Source organism: Enoplosus armatus, chromosome 23, assembly GCF_043641665.1.
Source record: "Enoplosus armatus isolate fEnoArm2 chromosome 23, fEnoArm2.hap1, whole genome shotgun sequence".
Taxonomy (NCBI): domain Eukaryota; kingdom Metazoa; phylum Chordata; class Actinopteri; order Centrarchiformes; family Enoplosidae; genus Enoplosus; species Enoplosus armatus.
This window is the reverse complement of record NC_092202.1, coordinates 1,015,001-1,040,136: the sequence shown is the minus strand read 5'-3', so window position 1 is coordinate 1,040,136 and position 25,136 is coordinate 1,015,001. Positions and strand designations below refer to the sequence as shown.

The following is a 25,136-nucleotide window of genomic DNA, read 5'->3' as shown; positions in this document are numbered from 1 at the left end:
AATGATGCTAGCTCGTTACGGTAATGCCCTTAATTACAGTTAACTCTTTACAATTAGTTAAATTAGTGGCGTTAAGCTAATTGCAGCTAGCGGCTGCTGTGTGAGATGATGCTAACTCACTAGCTAACAGTTCATTAGTGACCTAATCACAGAAAGAAATACAAATACAGTGGTGTGGTGTGCAGTCCTGTTAGCTTGATAACTTAACCTCCCCCCCAGCTCTGCCCTCGGGGCCATTATGTCGGACATGACCATGTGATGGACATCGTCATGGGTTACACCTGTCTGTCCAGTCCACACCTCTGGACAACACTATAACCATCTGTAGCAAACTGATGAGTCTCACCGTCAGTAGAAAGGCGACTGGGAGCTGATGTACAGCCGCTGTGTTTGGGAGGCGGGGGAGGAGAGCGAGGACAGAGACGAGAGGGGAGACAGGGGGAAGGGAGGTGGCGGGGGGGGAGGAGGAGGGAGGCAGGAGGTGAAGGCTCTGCCACCGCAGGTCAGCAACCCAGGGCTGGTGGCGGAGGGGGGGGCAGCGAGCGGAGGAGAGGGGCTGCTGGGAGAATCACAGGAAGCTCCGCTCAGGATGGAGGAGTCTGGAGGAGAGGAGAGGAGGTGAGAGGAGGTGAGAGGGGGAGAGAGGGGGAGAGTCCAGGGAACCTGGACCAGACATTCTGAGAGCAGGTCTTGTAGGCTCTCTGTAAATAATATGATAAAGAGAACAGCCCAGACCTGCTCTATATGAAAGTGCCCTGAGATAACCTGACGCTATATAAATAAAATAGAGTTGAACTGAAATAAATTGAAAGAAAGAAAGAAAGGTAAAGAACAGGGGAGGGGGTGACTGGAGAGAAGGAGGGAGGGAGGATCTAACAGTCCCTCCAGGAATGTATCAGCTATCAGAGAACTAACTAGTCAAAGTCAGATAAATATTTAGCTTCAATCTCCACAAACACGCTTCCTTGTAACTACGGTGGAAAAGGGCCTTGCCTGAGAAGACAAGTTGAGGGGATCAGTGCTCGACACAAGGTTTTGACTGTTTGAGTTTACATGTCGACATGCTCCGTAAACCAAATGATTATTTCCAGTTAGGATTTAGATTGGAAGTGGCTCAGTTTTGTTTAAAACAGTCATAAAGACACATTTTTAACCGTCAACTCTTTTTAAGAGAATATTAACTGTAAATTCAAATATTACCCAGAAAACTAAGCTGGCAGTAAATTGAACCCTGAGTAGTGTCTGCAGGTACTCCTCCTCGCCATAAGGCAGGGCAGCCTGTATGTAGCCAGAGAGGCTGCTGCTCGTGAAGGCCACTCAGAGGAGCATATCACCATTTTATCATCTCAGATCATCTCATCTGGACAATCACAACAATGTTTAGAGAGAACCTCAAACTATAAAAGTGAGGGGAACAAAAACAGGACATCACACCCTCCCCAGGGGAAATTACACCCCCAGGTAACATCACATAGAAACAACACAGACCTGGAGTCATTTATAGGAATAATTACAATTCAAATAGCACTTGCAATATTGACCAGCATAACGTCACAATTATTTTCTTCCTTCCCTCTGCACGTTCACTCATTTTGGGCGGCAATTATACTTCCTGCAGCGACAGGACGGCCGCACAGAAGACACGGAGACACTCTGTGTCTTGTGGGCTCTATCACCGGCAGAGATACTCGCTCCCCTCTGGAGCTGCGAGCTTAATAAGAAATGGATGCAGTGTAAGAGAGTTTGATTAAAAGCGTCCACCACAGGGCGGACTTCCAGTAGCCCGGGCACTCCCAACTTTTTAATTGCGTTTGGGTCGGCTGGTGGTCGCTGCTTCAGACCGCAGGGACCTGAGAGAGCTGCAGCAACACAGCGCTGCTTCCTACAAGTCAATTAAGAAAACATTTCAGCTCTGAATCATATTTCAGCCTCTTCATGCTCTAAAATGCCCAATTTTCTCTCTCCTTCTCCGTGGCTCTTATTTCCTTTTCATACTGATGTGAAGAGCCCCACGTTTTACTGCACGGATGGTTGAATTGATGCTGCACTTAAGCTTCGACCCCCAGAGACACATTTAGTACTCAAGTTATGCTCTATTTTCAGAGGGATGGTCTTCAGGAGCTGCGTGTTACAGAAAGGCATGATGGGGGATTGTTCAGATATCGCAGAATCTGCCAAAAAGAGTCGGACCTGAGAATGGCACTATGGAGCATCCGTCACTCTTTCCTCTTTCAAAACTCAGTCACAGCTGTTAATATTTCTGCACAAAACACTGGATTATCACTGCAGAACAGATACAAAACAGTGCATTAAACAGCACAGCTCAGGAGCTGTTGGAGATGTTATAAAGCCAACATCTGTGCTCAGTGGCCAGCAGATCTTTCCAGGTTATCTTCATCACATCTGTTCCTGCTAACTGCAGAACCTGCCTGAGAATCCTCCTGTTTTTAAGTTTCCTTCAGTGTCTCAGTGATCCAGTGATAATTGTCTGTACATCCACGAGGACACTGCAGACAGGAGCTGCTAACAGCTGATTCAGCTGCTTTTAATTTAGCCAAAATGTAAACAGATATAGGCTGTAATTATTACTGGTGTGGGGGTGAAAAACTGAGAGCAACACGTGTCTTTACATTCAGCCAGTTCAGCGTTCAGACGTCTTCACAGATCACAGAAGATGAGCTGCGTGAAATGATTTAGTATCGCAGATGTTTAAATGCTGATAACTTGTCTCCAGCCGGCATGCTGTCACTCTGCAGGTGATGTTTACTTTCAAAAACAGCGGAACTCCTCTAAAAAGGTACAACATGTTCCTGCAGCCAGGCTTAGAGAGACGCTGGCGCAGGCAGAGCTGCTATTGGCTCGGAGGGAGCTCCAGATGGCACCAGTTCAGACTCCGGCAGCTGCTACGACACAGTTCAGACAATACACGACATAACATGGCTGTCAAACCAGTCCCTCTCTGCCGTATCTGCTCTGAAGTCAAACTAGTTTTCTATTCGGAGATTAAAATACTCCTACGGCTTTCAGGTGACCTGGTAATTAAAGAAACCCTGACGCCTGCAGGGTCCTGAACTTCTCTGACTGACTCTTATTTTACTTCTGTGGTGTCCAACCCATTTTCCTTCATCTGCAGTTTTAATGTCAAACACCAGAAGAAGAGGAAACAACAATAATGTGAATCTGAATAAATGATGGTTTCTTGTGCTGCTGTATCTTCAGGCTGCTAAAACAAATCCAGTTCTGTGTGCTCGGCCGTATGAATACAAATAGTGTTTTCAAATGCATGAATAAAGTGATGGGATGTCATCCTATACTATCTGCTGCACTAAGATTATTAACATCCCATAAAAAAATAAGAGGGTCTCATTGCCTCTGCACCAGAGTAAACAACATAAATTAACTACAAACTGAACAATCCGATTATGAATTCATATTGATTACATGCAGCGTGGCTGTTAAATCAAGGGGGCAGTTCTGAAACCAGACCGCTGTGGGCGTCTGGGGAGGAGAAAACTTCTACAATTTAACATCTGAACGAAGCATTCTGGTGCACTCAGAGAGGAAAATGAGACGGACATAAAGAGGGTTTTACCTTTAACTTTTCAGACGTTTTAATTAAAGCTCCTGGGGGAAGTAAAACCAGCCCATCCCTCCAATATAGACTCAGTAATTCAACTAAATTGCACCGTTACTTCTGCTGTTTGGGTCATCACATTGATTTCAGGTGGGTCACCCCGAGGCAACGCTGACGTCCCTACTGAAAAATTCAAAATGGTGAGTTTCTGCAGAAGAGCCCCTTTCACTGACTAACAACTGCTGGCGTAGAAAAAGACTTTCAGGCCTTCGTCGTCCATGTTGTGACTTCACATTAGCAGCTGGCTTCAAATGATGAGCAGATGTGTAGGTTTGGCCGATATTAGCTCTACAGCTTTAAACTCATTCCACCACACAGAGACTCAAACTCAAACTTGTTAGCAAACGCTTCTACTTTCCATCTTTAAGTTCTGATTTAAAATGTAAAGCTATACCAAGGTTCAGCAATTATATCCGATGGCAGCATGTTAAGCTCCTCTGCCTATAGGAAGCCACACGGCACGGACAGTCTCGGCTAACAGCCCTGCTTGTTTATTCATGTGGTGTGTGTGAACAGTGTTTATACACAGCAAGCAAGCAAACAGCTAGGGCAGATCATTATGTCAGGGTCTGGATGCTTAGGAAACACTGTGCACACCACGCGCATGTTAAACTGGAGTGTTAAACTGTGTGTGTGTGTTGAACAGTACCCAGGTTCCACAGTGTGGTCTGAGCAGCCAGCTCTTTGGCGTCATCCAGCAGCGCGCACAGCTTGTCTGGGATGTAGGTGCTTCGTGTTGATGGGATCACCACCTGTAAACACACACCAGTCTCTACCTGATCTTTCTGCCTCTTTCTGTTTGTTATTTAAAACGTGTTATTGTGCATTGGGTTTGGTGTGAAGACCTTGTACAGGAGCAGCAGTTTTCCGTCCTGTCCAGGTGTGGAGTACAGGTGGTACTCCGGCAGGGACCAGTAGTTTTTGCGGCAGTGATAGTCGAGCAGACTGACAGCAGAGCCGATCTGACCCTGCTTCAGTGACAGCAGGCTGGTGGGGGACAGAGGAGTACCAGGAAACAGGGGGAACACACACCTGTCCGGGTCCTCTGAATATACAGAGACAAACACACACACACACACATACACAGACATAATTAGCAGCTCATTAGACCAGACATGTTGACCAACACCTGGTCTACCACAATCTGCACCGTCTGACTCAGACGTCGCCTTCACCGACTGCCACGTCACAGATACAGACATGCTGAGTTTATATGTTTATATGATGACGAAGTAAATGTCTGATAAAATCTCATTTTCAACGTCTTTGGCAGATAAATGTGAAATTGATTCATGTTTTGAGGCCATTTTTTTAAGACTTTTGGTTTTAAAACTGATGATTATACTGAGGTGCTGGGTACCTAAGCCTCCGCTCAGCTTTTATCTGATTGGCTGGTGAGGCTGCTTGTCCTGCACTAGTGCTACGTAACTTCTCTTCTACTAAATGTTTCGAAACTCTTCAACTGAAACTGTCTTCGCGGGCCAACAGGCTGTGAAAGCGTCACGTTGTAATAGAGTCCAATAACCAAAATGATTTCCTGCACCTCAGTTCATTAAAACTGTTATCAGATTGAAAGGAGCTTCAGCAGCAGAGCAGGAACATCTCCAGTGATCAGAATCAGAAATACTTTATTGATACCCAGGGGGAAATTGTACAATTTCATTAAGAGCAGCACTAATGAAACGTGACTCTCTCTCCGTCTCCCTCTTTAAATCTCCCTCTTTCTTGTCTCCACAGAAATATGTTGAATTGTTTTCCATGAGTCTCTCCTTTTTACATTACAGTTTCCTTCTGAGGAAATATTGTCATTATTCCAGTTCGTGAAAAAGAGTTTTTTTTAAATAAAAAAAAAATCAAAATCGTGATGTTGGTGGGAAACCAATAAAACCAATGCATAAATAACAACAACCACCTCTCAGAAATGCATGAGCCGCCGGTCACGGCCTACAGACGACATGCAGTATCTCCAGTAAACAAAACATTTCAGCTGCTATGATCCCCATGATATATGAAACATATCCAGTTATGCTAATTAGCCATTAATTAAGCTGAGGAGTGCATTCATTAGCAAATTCTTCTATGTCATGATATGAGCTTTATCTTGAAGTAGCTCCAACAGACTTCTACGTGAACTCGTGCTGCTCTTTGATTTGATTTAATTCATGAAAACAAACAGAATGAAAATGAATCACAGAAAGGCTTCATGCCACGTTCAGCGTCGACATATCACTGGTGAACTGAGTGGACCTGTTCTCGTCCACCACATACAAGACACGTGGAAGTGTCCTGCATTAGTGAGACGTTGTTGTTTAACTACAGCCGTTACTGTGGATTCTGTAACACTGAACATCAAGCTGCTTTAAATTCACTCACCGGCTTGTCCATCTTTCCTCTGAATCTCCGCCCGTCCCTCCCCGTCTCTCTCCATCTGGATCTCTTTCTCAGTTAAACCCGTCTCTTCCCTCTACAATGAATCTAACTCTCAAAGGGAATCTTTAATTCTTCTTCCCAGGAGTCTCTCTCTGTCATCTACCCATACTCTTCTCCCTCACTCACTCTCATGCAGTAGTATGTGAGTAGTAGTAAGTAGCGGCTTTCTGCTAAAACATCTTCCCTCTCATAAATATTTCACAGTCCATTTGTGGGAGAGTTAACTCTAAAACTTTTCTCATTTTCAGAAATGTCTGCAGGCGTCAGGAAACCGGAGTTTTGCTTCATCACCAGATTATTATCATGGCTGTGTCAATATATAAGACTTGATGAATGTGGTCTGAATGGATAAGACAAAGTCAGAAGCTGCTCAAACCTACAAGACCAAGGCTGAAACATCGTCACGTTGAATCAAACTGAAAAGCAGAGAGTCGGTCTACAAAAAGGTAAAGTCTGTGTCTGTCCATCAAGACCAACAGGACAGAGCCAGTTGTGTGATATTACATATTTTATTGTCTTATTTGTAACCCTCACATTTGAGATGCTTGAATTTTTGGCATTTTTGCTGATAAATGATGATTAATCAATTATCAAACCCCCCCCCCCTCACCTCTTGCTCCGGGGTAGAAGGGGCTTCCCAGGCGAGGTGGCAGGGGCACCGTCCTCAGCGGAGAGCATCCGTCCATAGCTCCTCCGGTCACCTCTCCTTCGCCCCTGTGCAGGACGAACGTCCCGTTCCCTCCTCCTGCCCCGCTGTTTCCCAGGTACCCCCTGCTGCTGTACCTCCTCCCGACCACGCTCCCGTCTTTGATCCCCGGCGGTTTGGCCAGCGTCACCTCCACGCTGGCTCCGTCGATCTGGGCTCCGTTCATGAGGCTCAGCGCGGTGATGGCGTCGTCGCGGCAGCGGTAGTGAACGAAGGCGTAGTCGGTGAGCTTCTTGACCCGCTCCACGGAGCCCGGTTTGAAGCGGGAGAACTCCTGACGAAGAGTTTCTTCTGAGGTGTTCAGCATCAGGTTACGCACCTGGAGCACAGACACACAAACACTTACTGGACTACTGTTTCTACAATATTTACATATCTGAGTCTGTGATGAACAACATAATGCTCCACACAGGGTCAGTATGTAAACCCTTCACCTTCAGAAGCCAAAGTCATTACATCTCAGCTAGGAATGTCATATATTGATATTTGTTTAAATAAGTTAGGCTATGTTTGCTGATCCTCTGACTTTTCCTCCACAGGGTGGATGACGATGATGACGTTTTTAGCGGCCTGAGGAGGTAAAACTACACGAGACAAAAGCTAAAACTAGAGAAAGGTCTGAAAAATAAACAGATCAGGATTTAAATGTTATTATTTCGTACCGCAGGAATCATCTCGTGAGCCCTTGAAGGGTCTCGTCTTCAGATAACCTGACTGCTCCCGTCTCTGACTTATTTTCAGTAACATCACCGAGACGTCAGCTTCACTTCTTCAGCACAATGCTGTAATAACGAGCTGTGACTTACAGGACGATTACAGCACGGTCATGATCTGTAGTGATGTGCTAACAGATGAAAAATCTCCTTTAAAGCAGAGAAAGATGTAGTTATTGTGGATCAGTGCTTTTTTTTGTATTGGATGCCCTCAGATCACATCTCAGTCTTTCAGAGTAAAAGCCTCCACTGTAATTGATCCCCTGGAGGGCATTCAGCTCCTGCCGGTGTCCTCCCTGCTGCTTCGCTCTCTCTCACCTCTGATCTGAACGAGCCAGCTGAATATTTCAGAGGCCTCCTCCTAAAACTGCAGAGCTGCACAGGAGAGCAGCAGCTGCCCTTTGGATTTGGAGATGCTGAACTAAAGGAAAGTTTTTACACAACTTTAACACGGTGGCTCAACTGTATGATCCTCCTCTGACTTCTCCTGTTATCTACTTTTCGTCCTTTGGGATCGAGAGAGATCAATAAAACCACTCACCTGGATCCACCTCAGAGTCCATTACAAAAGAGAAACCCATCATTGTTTCTGAAGGGTTTTTTAGGAACAAACACACACACACACACACTTACATAAAGGACTCTGACGCGCTGCATGACCTCCTCGTCCACGTCCTTCTCAGGCTCGGCCCAGTCCACCTGGATGGAGTGACCCCACAGCTGGAAGGTTCCTGTTGGACACAGCAGGGCCAGAACGTCCTCTCACAGTACAGCTTTACATTTCAATGTGTCAACAAAAAGCCATTATTTCATGCGCAGCTGGATCACTGTTCCTACTGTACGGCAGGAGGGAGATGTATCACAGCTCACATGTAATATTCATCATGTCGGCTTTTTGGAGAGAAACTGTTCAGGTGTTCCTGCAGCGTCTTACAGTGGAGGCAGGCCACCTCACCTGGAGCCGAAAAACTCAATATGAATGAATATTTTAATGTGAGATAAAACATTAACCTTTAGGAAATAAGAGCACAGGTGTTATATTTGACCGTTTCTTTTTCTAAAGGGACCCCTATTTTACCATTGTATATACACTGAAGACCCCCATTGACCCCAGCCCACATAAAGAGGGGAAGAAGTAGCCTACTTTATGTATATTTCACTACATTCATTGCATAAAAGAAAAACTATAACAGCACAGAAAAAATAACTACAATTAACCTAAGCAGTGAACTTATTACGTGTATAAAATTCTGAACAGACTGCCTCCTGTGGATATTGCAGTGTATCAGACTATTTATAGGATGTCCGTATTAATTAATTACACTATCATACATACGTTTTAATAGTCCAAGCAGCCTGGCTTTATAATTAATAAATACATATATGAACTTCTAAAAATAAACCTTAAATTTAGTTAAATTTAGAAATTAATTAAATGCATGTATATCATACTCCATATGTATAATAATTCTTACACCCTTAACATCAAGAGGGTTTCACGACCCCCCCGTGGACCCCCAGGCTGGGGACCACTGCTCTAGAGAGGAGCCACCACTCTGTCGGATTTGTTGAATTACAAAAACACACAGTCCACTTGCAGCTTGCAAAGAACACAATAATCAGAAAACAAATTAAAGTTTAATTTCAGAGGAATTAACAACAACACAGCTGATAAAATCTACCGCTGACATTTGTCTGCTCAGAATAATTACTGCAAAGCTAACATACAGCGTGATCGATCAATCAGACGGATCCTGACACATCTAATCCCATCAATTTCATTTCTAGTGGTGGTCTGCACAGTGGCTCACTGTCAGAGGCTTCAGCAGACTCAGTTGAGTCCAATGTACTTCAAAAAAGAGTAATCATCTCAGTAGAGGCCCTCTCTCTCTATAACATGCTGCAAGAAGCCCTGCTGAGGCCCCCCTTAGCTCCTGGACCAGGAACCTGGATCTATGACAGATGAATTAAATGTAATCTCTGGTTCCTCCAGTAAAGACACAGGGAAGGTCCTGAGTTTGTGAGAGACTTCCTGGGTGGAAGTCGATCAGAAGAGGGGGGAGAGTAGTTCCTCTGATAAACAGCGTCCTGTTGTTTGTGGATAAAATAACCAGAAGGGAAAGTGTGTTTGTGTCTAATCCAGTGAATCAAGCACATGACAAATCAATGGACTACATTACACTGATGCAAAAGTCCGATACTGCCTTACAGCAGGCCTGCTCATTGATCTGCACCGACGGCCACAGTGGACTCCGTTTCAATAGAAACCGTAACGGTTTATAAATCACTGCTGTCTCACAGAATGTATCGTCACATCGCCCAAACCCTCCTGGGACCCCCCACACCGCAGCTCCACGACGCTCCCTACATCGCTATTGTTTTCGAAAACCACTTTAACTGAGCCACAGGACTGTGTGTTACAACAGGAGCGAGACTGTGGGAGACGACCAGAGACACCAGCCTCTTCCTTCTACTGCATGTGGCTGATGAATTTCACTGTATAATCATCCTGAGCGGCCCCTCAGCAGCTGAGCCCCAACAGTGTGTAGCTAACAGTCAAATCCAGTAATCCTCCTTCATGAAGGTTATAATGTTCAGTCTCTGTTGAAAGGTGTTGATTCAACTGCACGCTTATTAGTATGATTATTATGTCTAAGTATTTTCAATAAATTATTTTCCTGATTAATCATTTGGCCTATATAATGTGACAAAATAGTGTGAGTGTGTTTTAAAGCCCAAGGTGACGTCTCCTAATGTCTTGTTGTGTCCAATCAAGAGTCCAAAAACCCCCAAATTACTGATTTACTATCATAGACGTCAAAGAAACAGCAAATCCCCAAAAGAAGCTGTAACAAGGAACTGTTTGGCTGAAATGATCGATGGACTGATCGTTTCAGCTCTGATTTATATCGTTTACATCAATGAGGGCAGGCTGACTGACAGAGACACCTGTTAGTATAATGCAGTTAAACAGCATCAACATGGTCGTACGGCTGAATCAACACGTCTCTGAGACCCCTTCAACATGTCATGAAGGAGGATTTATCGCAGGCTGCGTATTAGACTACATCAGTCTGAGCTAATAAACCGGCAGCTGAGTGTATCAGAAGTCACACCGCCAAGTTCTGTGTTCTGTGTTCTGTGTTCTGTGTTCTGCCTCCCTCTGCTGGACAGAGACAGGAACTGACCCAGAGTCAGTTCAGAGGCTGCATGAGTGTAGAGGAGGAGCAGAGAGTCCCAGAGTGTCACAGAGTGTCACAGAGTGTCAGAGAGAGTGTCGCAGAGTGTCGCAGAGTGTCACAGAGTCACAGAGAGAGTCACAGAGTGTCACAGAGTGTCACAGAGAGAGTCACAGAGAGTCACAGAGTGTCACAGGGAGTCACAGAGTGTCACAGAGTGTCAGAGAGAGAGTCCCAGAGTGTCAGAGAGTGTCCCAGAGTGTCACAGAGAGTCACAGGGAGTCACAGGGAGTCACAGAGTGACACAGAGTGACACAGGGAGTCACAGAGAGTGTCACAGAGAGTGTCACAGAGAGAGTCACAGGGAGAGTCACAGGGAGAGTCACAGGGAGTCACAGAGTGTACCAGAGTGTACCAGAGAGAGTCCCAGAGAGTCACAGAGTGTCCCAGCGTGACACAGAGAGTCACAGGGAGTCACAGGGAGTCACAGAGTGACACAGAGTGACACAGGGAGTCACAGAGAGTGTCACAGAGAGTGTCACAGAGAGAGTCACAGGGAGAGTCACAGGGAGAGTCACAGGGAGAGTCACAGGGAGTCACAGAGTGTACCAGAGTGTACCAGAGAGAGTCCCAGAGTGTCACAGAGTGTCACAGGGAGTCACAGGGAGTCACAGAGTGTCACAGAGTGTCACAGGGAGTCACAGAGTGTCACAGGGAGTCACAGGGAGAGTCACAGGGAGTCACAGAGTGTACCAGAGTGTACCAGAGTGTACCAGAGAGAGTCCCAGAGTGTCACAGGGAGTCCCAGAGTGTCACAGGGAGTCACAGGGAGTCCCAGAGTGTACCAGAGAGAGTCCCAGAGAGTCCCAGAGAGTCCCAGAGTGTCACAGAGTGTCACAGAGTGTCACAGAGTGTCACAGGGTGTCACAGGGAGTCCCAGGGAGTCCCAGAGTGTCACAGAGTGTCACAGGGAGTCACAGGGAGTCACAGGGAGTCACAGGGAGTCCCAGAGTGTCACAGAGTGTCACAGAGTGTCACAGGGAGTCACAGGGAGTCACAGGGAGTCACAGAGTGTCCCAGAGTGTACCAGAGAGAGTCCCAGAGAGTCCCAGAGAGTCACAGAGTGTCACAGGGTGTCACAGGGTGTCACAGGGAGTCACAGGGAGTCACAGGGAGTCACAGGGAGTCACAGGGAGTCCCAGAGTGTCACAGAGTGTCACAGGGAGTCACAGAGTGTCACAGAGTGTCACAGGGAGTCACAGAGTGTCACAGAGTGTCACAGAGTGTCACAGGGAGTCACAGGGAGTCACAGAGTGTCACAGAGTGTCACAGAGTGTCACAGAGTGTCACAGAGTGTCACAGGGAGTCACAGAGTGTCACAGGGAGTCACAGGGAGTCACAGAGTGTCACAGAGTGTCACAGAGAGAGTCCCAGAGTGTCACAGGGAGTCACAGAGTGTCACAGAGTGTCACAGAGTGTCACAGAGAGAGTCCCAGAGTGTCACAGGGAGTCACAGAGTGTCACAGAGTGTCACAGAGTGTCACAGAGAGAGTCCCAGAGTGTCACAGGGAGTCACAGAGAGTCACAGAGAGTCACAGAGTGTCACAGAGTGTCACAGAGTGTCACAGAGAGAGTCACAGGGAGTCACAGGGAGTCACAGAGTGAGTCCCAGAGTGTCACAGAGAGTCCCAGAGAGTACCAGAGAGTACCAGAGAGTACCAGAGAGTACCAGAGAGTACCAGAGTGTACCAGAGAGTACCAGAGTGTACCAGAGTGTACCAGAGTGTACCAGGTATCAGCCTCCTCCTGGCCATGGCTGCCGCTTTGTGGGATTCATACTCTACGAAGGCAAAACCTCGGTTTCTGCTCTTATCTGTGGAGCTGGGGTACACGATCACATCCACCACCCCCTCCGTCACCTGGGAGACACACACGCACACACGAGCGAGGAGAGGACAATGTAGTTAGAGTGAAACTACATGTGTACAGCCTGTGTGTGGAGGCAGGAACAGTCAGCAGGAACATCTGCGGTTGGTGTAAATGACTGCTGACACACCACATGTTGTGTTTCTGTACTTCTTTTGGACACTAACCTTAGTGTGCTTTTGGTCTGGGCCTTTATGGTTTGGCCTCTTAATGCTAAAGCATTTAATGATATTTTAGACAACAGTTAACAGTTTGTGTTTGTCTCCTTCCTGTTTCAACCGAAAACAACAAAGCCAGCTCCATAAAGAGATGCTTTTCCCAGTTTGGCAGACTGGCCTGCACAGAGCCCCGACCTCAGCCCCATCCAGGAGGAACTGGAACGCCACTTCTTCTCATTTAGATATTTATCTTGTCAGATAACGGGTATGACATTTGATGGCAGCTCATAAATCCTATTTTGAGCAGCAGTCATTACCAGGCAGCTGATAAAATCATTATTTCATGACCCCGAATTTAACACAGGTTAATGACAGCAGCTGTGCTAACATTTCAAATACGTGATGACAGTTAGAAGCAACAGAAGGTTGTCGAGTACGGCCACCAAGCATCTGTCACCACTTCTAAATGAGCTGCAAAGTGTGTTGACGCTCATTAAACACGAAACAACTCTCAGCTATATTACAGACGTAGCTGCTGAACAGACGCTGAGGACAGTGAAGCCACGACACGAAGCAGCTGAGAACATTTGGAGTAATGAGAGGTTTAAAGTGTGTAACAGTAAAACATATACAGCATCCATTCATATTATGTAGTTTAAATGAACCTTCACCTTATACCAATACAACCTGTTTGTTGTATTTTGGTCAATTTATTTTTGTACATTTTGTTTCCAGACGATGATTTAAAACAGTGTAACTGAACTTCTTCCAAGAGTTAATTGGAGGCGATGAAGTCCTGAACACCACTTTAAAGATGAATTTATTCTCTCGAGGTTTTTTCGCCTGTAGGAGCTCTTCGTTTGGTTTCTTGGAGACGTACAAAAGGCAGAGCCACCTCCACCCAATTAGTTTACTCCACATTTTAATCACTTCACTCCGCAGCCTTCCTGCAGGTTGAATCCACTGTTTTATACACTGTTTCCATGGTTACCAGTGTTTTTCCAGTTATGATGCAACGGTCGTACCTTCTTCATCTCCTCCACGATGTCTTCCTTGGACTTGTCTTTGGGGATGGAGCCGATGAAGAGGCGGCAGTTGTCCAGACTCACACACACTCCGATGAACTTCCCCGGACGGATCTCGTAGTTGTCCAACATCTGGATGGCTCTCTGAGCCGCTTCTCTGGACAACAATCAACAATCAATAATCACTTCATGATTCAGAATAATGATTTGTCACTCTGGATGCACTTTAATAAATATAAAGACAAACATGATTCCCTCCACTCACTCACTCAATTCCAGTTCACCTTTTTAAACACTTGCGGTTTATAATCAGGATCAGAAGACAATAAAATAAGTAGTTAATAGATTCCATATCAGAAATCTTACATCATGGATCATGTGATCAGCTGCAGCTGTCACTAATCTGTTGTTTAAACTGCTGGTTATGTAAGAACATGTTGGTTAAAACCAGCAGAATATTATAAATAAAAGTTTTGAAAACCTTACCTGTTGGTGTACATGACGAAGGCGTAGCCGCGGTTCTCTCCGCTGAACTCCATCATCAGTCTGAACTCGTAGATCCTGCCGGCTCCCTCGAACAGAGGGACCAGCTCGTCTTCGTACATGTCTCTGGGAATCTTCCCCACAAACACCTCGCAGCCCCGCGGGGGGGCCGGGCCCTCCCAACCTGCAGCACGAAAACCGCATCGTCAAAAGAGCAGAGGTCAGTCAGCGCCAGGGTTTCACTGGAGCTGATCCCAGACCAGGGTTTAGACTTAACAGCAGGCTGAAGGTCGGAGCTGAACTTATCAATCATCCACACCAAACTAAATGTTCTCATATCGCAGTTTTCAATAGTAACAAATACCCTGAAGTTCAACCAACAGCCCAGTTTGTTTAACTGGTCGTACTGTCATCACACAGGACCAGTAGATCACACGTCAGGCAACATGAGAGAGGGAATATACACACTGAAAAATAACATCCTTGATATTGAGGTCAATCTAATTATCCCATAGCAGAGAGCTCCATTTGTGCAGATGAATAAAAATATTTGACTTGATTAAATATTTGAATAAAAGCCGTCGTCGTTATTCTGGTCTCTAGAACCCTGTTGGTGTCATGAATAAATAGGTTTTAATGAGGACGTTCTGTGTCTTCTCCAACAGGTCACACAGAGGAAGGAACAGATTATTTGGGTTTTAATGCAGCTGGATTTGCCATCAGGCAACTTTAATCAGACACTCCTCATCTCCCAAATATCATTTTATATACAAACGCACACTTTTCAGATTCTGTGACAGCTTCTGGTGTGTGATGTTTACAGATGTTCTGTGTTTTTATTAGCTGGAGCTTTTTGTAACCACAAGGTTTATTTGGGTTGATTCCTCCTAAAAAACATCACAGAGATTTCCCATCAGCCCGTCTGGCAGCTGGCTGCTCATCACAGATATTACAGTCCAGTGTGATGATCTACGTTTCTCACAGCTCTAATATTAATGCTGGAGCAATTCACTGACTGATCCACCGCCAAAAAGATTAATCGACTATTCAAATCATCAATTAATTGTTTACAGCTATTTATAATTACATACATTTATAATTCAAATGATTAAAAACGGAAAAATTTCGAGCTAATAACATCACAAACATTCCAAAGATGACATTTCAGAGCCAAACAACTCATTTAAGAATAATCAATGAAAATGATGATTCGCTGCAGCCCCGAGAACTCTGATGGACACTGACTGTGATGTTGAATGGACAGCGAACTTTGGGGTTAACACAAAGGTAGCTCGAGTTCAGTTGCCATGGTAACTAATACTGCATGCAGGTTTTGTTCAGGATTAAAGGTCAAAATATATGAAACAACACACACCTGGCGGGGGTCCGCCATACTTCCTCTGTCCATTCTCCTGCACCATGTTGTACCCCGTCTTCTCCATCAGATCCAGCAGAGCCATCTCTTTGGCGCAGGACACCTTGAACTCGTGCTCGCCCATCAGGGGGCTGACTTTCCCAGAGTCTCCATCCATGTCTCCGTCTGACCTTCTGTCTCAGTCTGTCCAACAGACAACAAGCATTCAGGTCACATGATGGGAGACGCCAGCATCCTGCTCTAAACACAGCTCAGGTGCTGAGAACGACTCAGGTGGTACATGATGGACGATTTCTGAATTTAATGACAAAAAACCTTCCAATGTTGTTGTTTGTTTTCATTTTATAGACTAAAAGAATAACAGATAGATTCATCTTTACTTAAAAATAATCGGTGTCTTCTTCGTCGTTTTAGAGGAGACATCTTGAATTCATTTTCAAATTTAAAGTCCAGTTTAAGAATGATTCCATCAAACAACAGACTGAAAGCACAAAACAGTTCAGTACCAGAGGTTACATCTATGACTTCAGGATATGAGTCAGGATAAAACATGTTTAAAACATCCAACAGAACTGTATTTTGTTGACTGTTGGACGTTGATTTAAATGAAGACATCATAAATTCTGCATTATACACACACAACAACCAGAACCTGCCATAACTCAGTTATATATTATTCATAAGGAGCAGCGCAGCTTCATTTAGCTGACACAGTGTCAGAGAGTCACAGACAAACTGCTGAACAACGAGCATATATGTAAATCACTCACTCAGTGACCATCTTCACTTTAAACTGCGGTAACGCGTTTTATTTTCATTTTAAGAGCCCAATCTGAAATGTATTGTGTTGTTAGCTAGCTAGCGTTACTAAATTATTGTTTTATTTCTGGTTTTTTTGGTCGATGCTAACAGCGCAAAGAGAGAAACAAATTACCAAAAAAACTCGTCCATGTTTCTTCTATTTTAATTAAAAAAAAGCTTAAAAAAAAAAAACATTCTAAAAAAAACTGAATGAAAATAACACTAGATTAAAACTAGCTAGCTAAGGCTACGTTTCAATATGTTGTTTAGCTAGCTTAACATTTGTAATTTTCTGGGGACCGCCTGGAACCAGTCCCAACCATTTAGCAACAGAGAGCAGTAATGTGAAGAAGTTAGCCTCCTAACCGATATGTAAACTAGATGAATTCATCCAACACCAGCTCACAACCAGCACAGCAGCTCCCGGTCCGTTAGCCAACCTTTATGCTAGCGGCTCTGTAACGTCACGGTCACGTTAGCTTCCCACCGCTCTTAGCTAAGCTAGCTCTCTGACCCCAAATACACTCTTACCAGCTCCGTCTGCCGCCATTTCTGCTCCCAGAGAAGCGAATTACAACCCCTCCCAGCTGCGACGCGCTTCTATTAAAACTTCATCGGGAGTAAAAACTTACCTGAAACGTCTCTATTTACACAAATCAACTGGCCGGAAATATGATTGACATGAAGGCCACTCCTCCTGAGCCAATCAGCGCGTTTATGTGTGGCGCGGAAGGCGGGACAACGTTCCCCTTATAAAAGAAAAGAAAATAATATAAAATGAAAGAGAATAAAATAAATGACCGACATAAAATGAAAAATATTCTATTTACTGTGCTTTGTCTCTAGTTTCTAAGTTTCTAATGCAGGTCAGTGCAAATGTTTTTCCCAGAGTTTATAAATACATCAGAACACCTGTGTTGGGTCATACAAGTACACACGGGAGATGTAGTTCCTAGTTGTAGTTCCCGTGGTCGAAATACATAGGAAGCTTCAAAAAAAGATATATAGTATAGTCAGTTTTATTTATAAAGCCCAACATCACAGATCAAGGTACTTTACAATCTGTGGCGCCCTCCACAGCATCCACCTAAACATATATATAGATACAGATATTAAATGTGTAAATGTTTCGATTTGATGATTAAAACTGCTTTGCAAAAATACACAGTTTTAAAAATCAATTATGGTTGTAGTAGCACTCATATATCAAACAAACAAACTCAAGAATATCAGAAAAATACAATTTTTATTCGATTTATGTCATCATTTTACATTTTTACAGATTATCCTCATGTGGATTTAAAATCTCCATAAAGCTGAGTTTATTCACACAGTCTAGTGTGTGTGTGTGTGTGTGTGTGTGTGTGTGTGTTTATGCGGCCATCCAGATGAGGAAGGGCAGCAGGAGGGCCAGCAGGGCGGAGCAGGCGCTCACAGCTCCCAGGTGGAGGAGCAGAGACGCCCCCAGCACCGCCGTCGCCTTGGCAACACACCGACTCAGCAGCAGCTTCCTCACTGTCTTACAGAACTGATGGAGAAGAAGAGGAGGAGGAGGAGGAGAGAGGGCGTGAGGGATGGATGAGGTGTGATAAAGATTGTGTTACTAATAATAAAAAGTCATGTTTTTTTATCCGTGCATTGCTGTAGATTAAACTACCCAACAGTATATGAAATAGTAATAAGTACTAATAAACTGGCAACTGAGAGTGTATGTTAGAGTTTAAAGTAATAATTAGCCACTAGATGAAGTTTATCACTGATCAATGCAGCAGGAGCAGACTGCAGGATGTAAAGTAATATTTCAAATATATAGAAAGTATTTACATGTTTATACTTTCGCACTGTGTTTGCTACTTGTACTCTACTTGTGTGCTAAACTGAGGTTTTAGGTTTTTACACTAATTGGTGTTGTTTGACTCTTTAAGCTGCCGTTTGAAAAGTTGTTCCTTAACTTCTAAACTTCGAATCTTTCAGCCCCCCAGTCTGTCGGCCCTGCCCCTCCTCTTCCTCCCTCCTTATCATTCTGTCCAGAGACAAACATCTGCAGCTGAGATCAGTACCTCCCAAACAATAGAGCTTTCATTCACTTGACTGTTGCTGCAACAGGAGGCTTAACCCCATTAATGAGGGAGGCTGGTCTGATCTGAGATCAGCTTTAATCTGCAGCAGGAAATAAACGCTGCACAGCTAAAGGTCAGTCTGTGCTGCTGGAGCCACCGTGTACTACAGTGTACCACTACAGTATACAGTGTATTACTGCAGTATACAGTGTAATACTGCAGTACATATAAGTGGTTCTGGTGGTCTGAATGTCGCGGAGCGTCACCTGGAAGGTCTGGAAGCTCATGACGGTGCCGTAGCGACAGTACATGACGAAGTGCTCACAGTTGTACCACAGCAGGCTGTAGGTCACGTGGCCCTGCAGCTTCTCCGCCCGCCGGGCCACGTCCTCCCCCTGCAGGGCCGCACGGCTGCACACCTGGACCAGGAGAGAACAGGTAGGACACCAGGACCACAATGTACCACTGATACTGCTACTACTATTGCTACTACTACTACTGTACTACTACTGGCACTACTGTTGCAACTCCAACTCCAACCACAGCTAACACCATTAGCCTAGCATAGCCACATGTTAAACCCTGTCAGTTGAAGCTGCAGGTGAAACTTTTATGGATTAACGTCTGAAAACACACTGAACATGTTGACGAGACGTGTGTCCGTCTTTAGAAAGGTAAATTCTTCAGTGTTCCCAGCAGCCCCTCTGGTTGTATACGACGATGTTTGCTGAAGTAAAAGTATTTTTTGCAGTTTTTTCTCTCTGTTAGATCTGATCTCTTTTTCCTGCAGCAACGTGAAGTGGACGCCGAGCCGAGCAGCGAGCGTCACCTTGTCCATGGTGTTGACGAGGATCTCTGATCCGTAGGCGAAGTCCTCCACTGAGTCCACCCTCACACTGCCACACTGAGGACAACAGACCAGGAGAACATTTGTATTACTCAGTACTGACATTCCACATCTGAGAGGGAAATATTCAGATTTCACATCAAACAAGAGGTAAGGTCAGGAAATATCTCCAGCATGTCATACTTCTATCTTCCTTCCTCTTTTCTAATTCCTAAATCTCCACACTCATCTTTTTGACTACACCCCCAGAGTCCCTCCTGCACCTCATCCTGATGGTATTATCACGTATAAATGCACTCATCCGATCCTGCTGTGAATGTCGACGTACAGTCTGGGTTGACGGGGTGCTTTGGTACCTTGGCCAGTACTCCCAGTAGGAGCCGGCTGTTGGTGACCATCTGTCTGATTCGACACTGGTCACTGGAGACGACGGGCATGATGTCCGGGATGAAATGAGCTACTCTGGAGAGAAGGAAAGGAAAGAGGTGACAGGAGAGAGCGGAAAGGCGAAGGCAAAGAAGGGAACAATAAAAACAAGTGAAGAAGAAGAAGAGGAGGACAAAACAAAGCGTATTTGTATCAGCGTCACTTTACGCCAACAATGACTGACGTCCTTCTTCCAGCATCAGACTCACCTGCCTCCCCCCAGGTAGATCCCAAAGTGAGTGAACAGAGTCCTGGGAACCTCCAGCAGGTCTCCCCTCCTGAGCATCAGCCCGTCCTTCCTGTCCGTCCTCCCCCACGGCTGCCCGTCTGCCTCCTCCTCTCTCGGCCTCCTCTTGTCCTTCACGTCGTGTCTCGGGGTGGAGATGAAGAGCAGAGCGAGCAGCTGCAGAGGGAACATGGTGGGAGGCAGGAGAAGCAAAGTGAAGCCGTCGCCTCGTCCTGGTTTTTATTCTCAGAGCGGGGATTAGTAACTGCTGCCAAGGCTGGTCCAGGGTCAGAGCCGTGTACTTTAGTCCCCGGCAGCTGAAGGTCATCACGGAAAAGAAACATTCTTGAGATTTTGCCAACAAATATGGGGAAGAAAGGAAAGTTGGTGAACAGGAGGGCGACGTCACCTTCCAGGTTTCTGTTGGACAACTCACAAAAAAACATATTATTCAAATGTAAATAAAACACAAGCCTGACCTCAGTGGTGGAAGAAGTACTACTAGTAGTAATACCACAGTGTAGAAATACTCTGTTGCAAGTAAAAGTCCTGCATTCAAAATCTTACTTAAGTATTAGCATCAAAATATACTTAAAGTACCAGTTATGGTACTCATGGTGCTACATGCTGGTAAACTTGAATCATTTTAATCACTTTGTATATTCATCTATAATATTACATCATATCTGCAAAGTTACTAAAGTTCTCAAATGAATGTGAGGCAGTAAAAATGTTTTTTTAAATATATATTGAGATGTTGTGGAGTAGAAGTATAAAGTGGAGTAGAAGTATAAAGTATAAAAAGTACAGTACTTTGGTAAATATACTGAGTTGCGTTCCACCTCTGGCTCTCATCCAGGTTTATTTACATCCTGTCTGTCACCAGTGATTCCCCGCAGGAAGTGTGGGGTGTTTTATGGCCTCAGCCCGTCATCAGATCTCAGATCAGCTGAGAGAATATCGTGTCTCTCTGTTTGAATGAAAGAAGAGATCCAGGACGCAGCCAGAACTCAGCGATGCCTGGCAGCTCGTTGGAGCGAGTGACGTAAAGCTCAGAACAATAGAGATTTATTAAGATTAAGCAACTTTAGTTTCCCAACAGCAGCTCACAGCAGCACAGAGCGGCAAACAAAGACACGACGAACGCAGTAAGTAGACATACTTACAAGTGATGACGATGAAGTATAAGTACACTCACTTTTCTTCTTGTTCCTTCTCTGTGATGTTTGAGCTTCACGTTCACCCGCTGACGGAGGAACGTTTCTCTGAGCTCAGTTCAACACCTGGACGCACCTGCAGGGTTCATGACATCACAACTAGCTAGTAACCACTTAATATTTAATAATTATTCCAGTGTTGTCTGTCTGGGAGGGTCAGATTGAACCTCTGACCTTTGACCTTTGAGTGTCAGAAGCCAGAAAATGCCAAAACAAAAAAATGCAGTGTGAATGTAACCTGAGCAGGACACCTCATGCTGTGACTGCTGGCTCATGTTGTTGTAGTTCCTTCAGTCTGCCAGTAGAGGGAGATAAAGGTCTCCGTTTACTGGAGGACTGTTGTGTTGAATATTTATCACCCGAAACTGAAGATATATACAGTATATAAATATATATGTGAATATATAGTTATACAATTTAGTATAATTTAGTACAATTTAGTATACCTACTTATTACATTAGATTTTGAATTTCTATGTATATTAGAATATCTTTATTTAGATTTTTAAAGCTAAAATGAATAATTTGTTGATGTAAAACAATTTATTTATTGCTTTATTATTATTCTAATGATTATGTGATCATAATTATCACACTCATTTAAGATTCTACTGTTTGAATCTCAAATTTTTTGAATATTATAGGTAAACTTTTCTCAGTATTTTAAAAACACCCTTTGAGTTGTTTGTCAAATATTTGATTAAAAACAGATTTTTACTTTTTTTTTTTTAAATTTTATTAAAAGAAAATATGGTTCAACACGTCTGATTCCACGTCCTTTATTTACATACAAAACACAGTATGAAGTGTTACAGCGTCATAAAAAATAAATTCTGTACAAAAGTTTGACTGTTAGAGAACAATCAGGTCGAGACGGATATCTACAGATATTTACAGAAGCGCTGCAGTGCAGAGGGGTCCACGTGCTGTAGTACGGTCAAGATGGCCGCCACAGAGCCAGTTTCTGTCTGTGTTCATTCTTGACCTTGGAAACAGTAATACGACAAAAACAAAAACCTTACCAGCTTTTTCCAGGGCTTTCAAGGCCGTGAGATGCAGCTAAAAGCTCTGGGAAAAAAGCTACGACCTTGAGTTAAGAAGAATATTCTGGGTGGTTTCATCATTTTAACTTTAAGAGCCTTTAAAATTTGAATTGAACGCGATGAAGATGTAGAATAAGTTCCCGCAATACTGGCGCCTGATTGGCTGATTGCCTCAGCTCATCTAATTCAAATATTAATGGAAGCTTTAAATGATAGAAACTGGCCTGATTGGACGGACTGGGCAGCCAATCAGGACCAAATCTCACACTAAAACACACTCGCATGATGTGTGTTCAATTAGAGAAGACATATGAAATATTATGAGTCCAATCTGAGGAGTAGATGTTGACTCTAACTCTGTGGTTATAAATGAAGACAACAAATGTAAGAAAAGGTCCCGTTATTTCCTAAAATCTCTCCTTCAGTAAAACTCGGTGATTATTAAATGATCTTTGGTCTCTTCAACACTGTCTCTGTCTTTGTTGCTAAGCACCCATCGCCTCAAAAAACATCACCTGTCAATCAAAGAGTGTGGGCGGTACGAAGTGTCCTTTGATTTTGTCTTTTAAGTCATTTTTCTTTTTATCGGTTGCTAATGTTGCTCATGCTAACTGCCCTGTTCTCCTCCTGCTGTTCGCTCGGAACTACGGCAGCGTTTATTATTAGGAGTCGTCACTTCCTGTCTGTCAGTCTTCCAACATGGCGGTGAGGAGGCGGGTGTCGTCCGGGAGCTTCTAGCTGGCCATCCACAGGGTGAAGGGGATGAGGAGGGTGGGCAGGGCGGTGCTGGAGGATATTCCCAAACACACCATGGAGAGGAGACCCAGCAGCGCCGTCAGGACGACGTTACGCTGGTCCCGGATCAGCGACTTCAGCCACTCACAGAACTGGAAGAGGGGAAATAACATTAATGCACCTGACAAGTAATATTTAACGTGTCAATATAATAAACAAAGGGTTTGATGGGACGTGATGACATGGGAACTCTAAAGCAGGTAAGGCTGCTAATCAGAGACATTATTTCCATTATTGATTCATCGTTTTGTCTCTAAAATGTCAGAAAGTTGAAATCAGTTGCAAATTGTTACGTCTATCTTCCCAAAGCTACACAGTCGTGAGTTAAAGGACCTGAGACAACAATCCAACAAGGTCCTCTCACGAGCTTATCTCCAGAGCTTTCCACCAGTAACTCAACTCTGGGCTTCGTTTTGAAGTCGAGAAGGAACTTTGATGCTTGACCTTAAAGACAACAAGAAGTCCGCTGATGAAGACCAAAGCTACCGGCGTTCCTCCTCCAACCTTCCAAACGTTCCCTTCCCTCACTGAGCCACCGTCTAGTGAAACAATCGAGAGTATAATTGACCTGTTGTTTATTTTACTGAGGGGCCCTCCGAGGACCCTGCAGGAGCTCCCGTTGGCCCCCGGCCCCCCTTTAATGAACCTGTAAGAGGCAGACTGGGCTCCTGGTCTGCAGGCAGATCAGATGTTTAGGTTAGCAATTACAGGAAGTGAAACTCGATCAGGGAAAACTCTCTCTGCTGCAGCAGGGTGACAAACAGGCCCCGCCCCCTCACGTCCCCCATGTTTTGACTCTTAAAAAGACGGAGGTCAGAGTCCAGACGTCCAACTGTCCTTCTCTGCCTTTAAAACACTACTATATCACAGTTAATAGTAATAATAAATAATATATAACTTTAGCTTGAAAGGAACTGCTTCATAAAGTCTGACCAACTTTAAATGACCTTTGACCCTGTAACGGATTGATGCTTTGCATTATTCTGTAATTATCTCTGTACTCTTAGTGGCGGAGTCCGCCATTCCTGCCCTGGATTCAGACAGCTAAGAATGAGGGACTGACAGGATCCAGCATCACTCTCCTGCAGCCGCATCAGAGCTAAGTGCTGCTAATGCTAACACGACATCTCCTACTGCTGCTGCTTCACATTAAAAGTACTAAATCACTTAAAAGTACTTGAAAGTACTTGATGACAGATCTTTATTATCGCTGAGTGGAGTCTTTTCAAACATCACCACTTAATTATCTTTCAGAGAAACCGATGGTTACTGGATGCATGCTAATAGCTGAGAGGCTCAAACTGGGGCTCCGAGCGCTGCCCTCCTTCCTCATCATCATCATCGTCAGTCTGGACTGACTCTGACTCGCTGCTGCTGTTTGGTTTCTGGCAGGCGGCTCCGGTCTGAATGCAGCTCTTGTTCTCTGGACTTTTCCGAGCAGCGACCCAGATTTTCCTCTCGTTTAAAAACAGTCTCACATGCTGAAACACTCCCACCTTCAAGCTGAGGAGGAGGAGGGGGAGGAGGAGGGGGAGGAGGAGGAGGGGGGGGGGGGGGGGGAAGGAGTCTGTCCCTCCTTTTTGTTTTTAATGTTTTATACCTGAACAAGAAGACTTAAACAAGAAGAACAACTCAGATGATTTACTCGAGTAATACAACGTAAAAATACAAGTAAATACAGAAGTACTATCTGCTAAATGTACTTAAAGTATCAGCAGTAAAAGTACTTGCTCTGAGACATTATCAGAGCTTCATTGCTGATGCATCAGCTGCTGGAGAAGCTCTGGTTTAATCTTTACTGTGTTATATTTGATCAACTCTGAACAGCACGTAGTATTTACAGCTGTTACTGTAGTGCAGTACAAAGTACTGAAAGTAGTGTAGTAAAGTAAAGCTCGAGTACATTCCACCTCTGCTTCTAGAACATCTGTCAGACCTGAGACTGTTTAAAACTGAGTAAGGGCTCGTTGTTGACCCTCCTGTGATCCAGTTCAGTCCTCACCAGCAGCCAGACTAAAACCACAACCTGAACCAGAACTGAACGGCGCTCTGGTTCTTTGAGGCCCCCTCCTGCAGCAGGACTCTCTGTTAA

General features: G+C 44.5%; 3 protein-coding genes across 6 annotated transcripts in view; all 3 read right to left on the bottom strand.

The window, feature by feature from the left end:
• Window positions 1-348: 348 nt before the first annotated feature.
• On the bottom strand, window positions 349-15,801 carry rbm46 (RNA binding motif protein 46). The gene is made up of 9 exons (XM_070929452.1): window positions 15,630-15,801; window positions 14,258-14,438; window positions 13,772-13,928; window positions 12,452-12,581; window positions 8,117-8,214; window positions 6,675-7,089; window positions 4,480-4,679; window positions 4,284-4,386; window positions 349-599 (listed from the first exon to the last, which is right to left on the bottom strand). The coding sequence occupies exons 1-9, from the start codon at window positions 15,784-15,786 to the stop codon at window positions 349-351; spliced, it is 1,692 nt and encodes a 563-aa protein (XP_070785553.1). The 5' UTR covers window positions 15,787-15,801.
• A 2,001-nt stretch (window positions 15,802-17,802) lies between these two features.
• Window positions 17,803-20,181, bottom strand: lratb.2 (lecithin retinol acyltransferase b, tandem duplicate 2). 2 transcript variants are annotated; one of them, XM_070929465.1, is made up of 6 exons: window positions 20,081-20,181; window positions 19,973-20,041; window positions 19,694-19,799; window positions 19,320-19,394; window positions 18,757-18,909; window positions 17,803-17,958 (listed from the first exon to the last, which is right to left on the bottom strand). In XM_070929465.1, exons 1-6 carry the CDS (start codon window positions 20,179-20,181, stop codon window positions 17,803-17,805), a joined length of 660 nt encoding a protein of 219 aa, XP_070785566.1. The 2 variants fall into 2 exon arrangements, with proteins under 2 accessions (XP_070785566.1, XP_070785565.1); XM_070929464.1 differs by having other exon boundaries at window positions 19,973-20,181.
• A 2,802-nt stretch (window positions 20,182-22,983) lies between these two features.
• The window catches only part of LOC139305576 (lecithin retinol acyltransferase), a 3,043-nt gene continuing 890 nt past the window's right edge, over window positions 22,984-25,136 (bottom strand). For all 3 annotated transcript variants that reach the window (XM_070929458.1, XM_070929459.1, XM_070929460.1), the window contains one exon: window positions 22,984-23,136. In XM_070929458.1, coding sequence (XP_070785559.1) covers window positions 22,984-23,136 — 153 coding nt within the window. The remainder of the gene's footprint in view (window positions 23,137-25,136) is intronic.

What these genes read in the sequence shown, in the direction of transcription:
- rbm46 (XM_070929452.1), bottom strand. Translation starts at nt 15,786, where the DNA reads ATGGATGGAGACTCTGGGAAAGTCAGCCCCCTGATGGGCGAGCACGAG. An exon ending in TTCGTCATGTACACCAACAG is followed by an intron (nt 13,929 to 14,257) that starts GTAAGGTTTTCA and finishes ATTGTTGTCCAG; the next exon opens with AGAAGCGGCTCAGAGAGCCA. An exon ending in CAGGAGGAGGCTGATACCTG is followed by an intron (nt 8,215 to 12,451) that starts GTACACTCTGGT and finishes TGTGTCCAACAG; the next exon opens with GAACCTTCCAGCTGTGGGGT.
- lratb.2 (XM_070929464.1), bottom strand. Translation starts at nt 20,181, where the DNA reads ATGTTCCCTCTGCAGCTGCTCGCTCTGCTCTTCATCTCCACCCCGAGA. An exon ending in ATCTACCTGGGGGGAGGCAG is followed by an intron (nt 19,800 to 19,972) that starts GTGAGTCTGATG and finishes CCTTCTCTCCAG; the next exon opens with AGTAGCTCATTTCATCCCGG. An exon ending in TACTGGGAGTACTGGCCAAG is followed by an intron (nt 19,395 to 19,693) that starts GTACCAAAGCAC and finishes TGTTGTCCTCAG; the next exon opens with TGTGGCAGTGTGAGGGTGGA.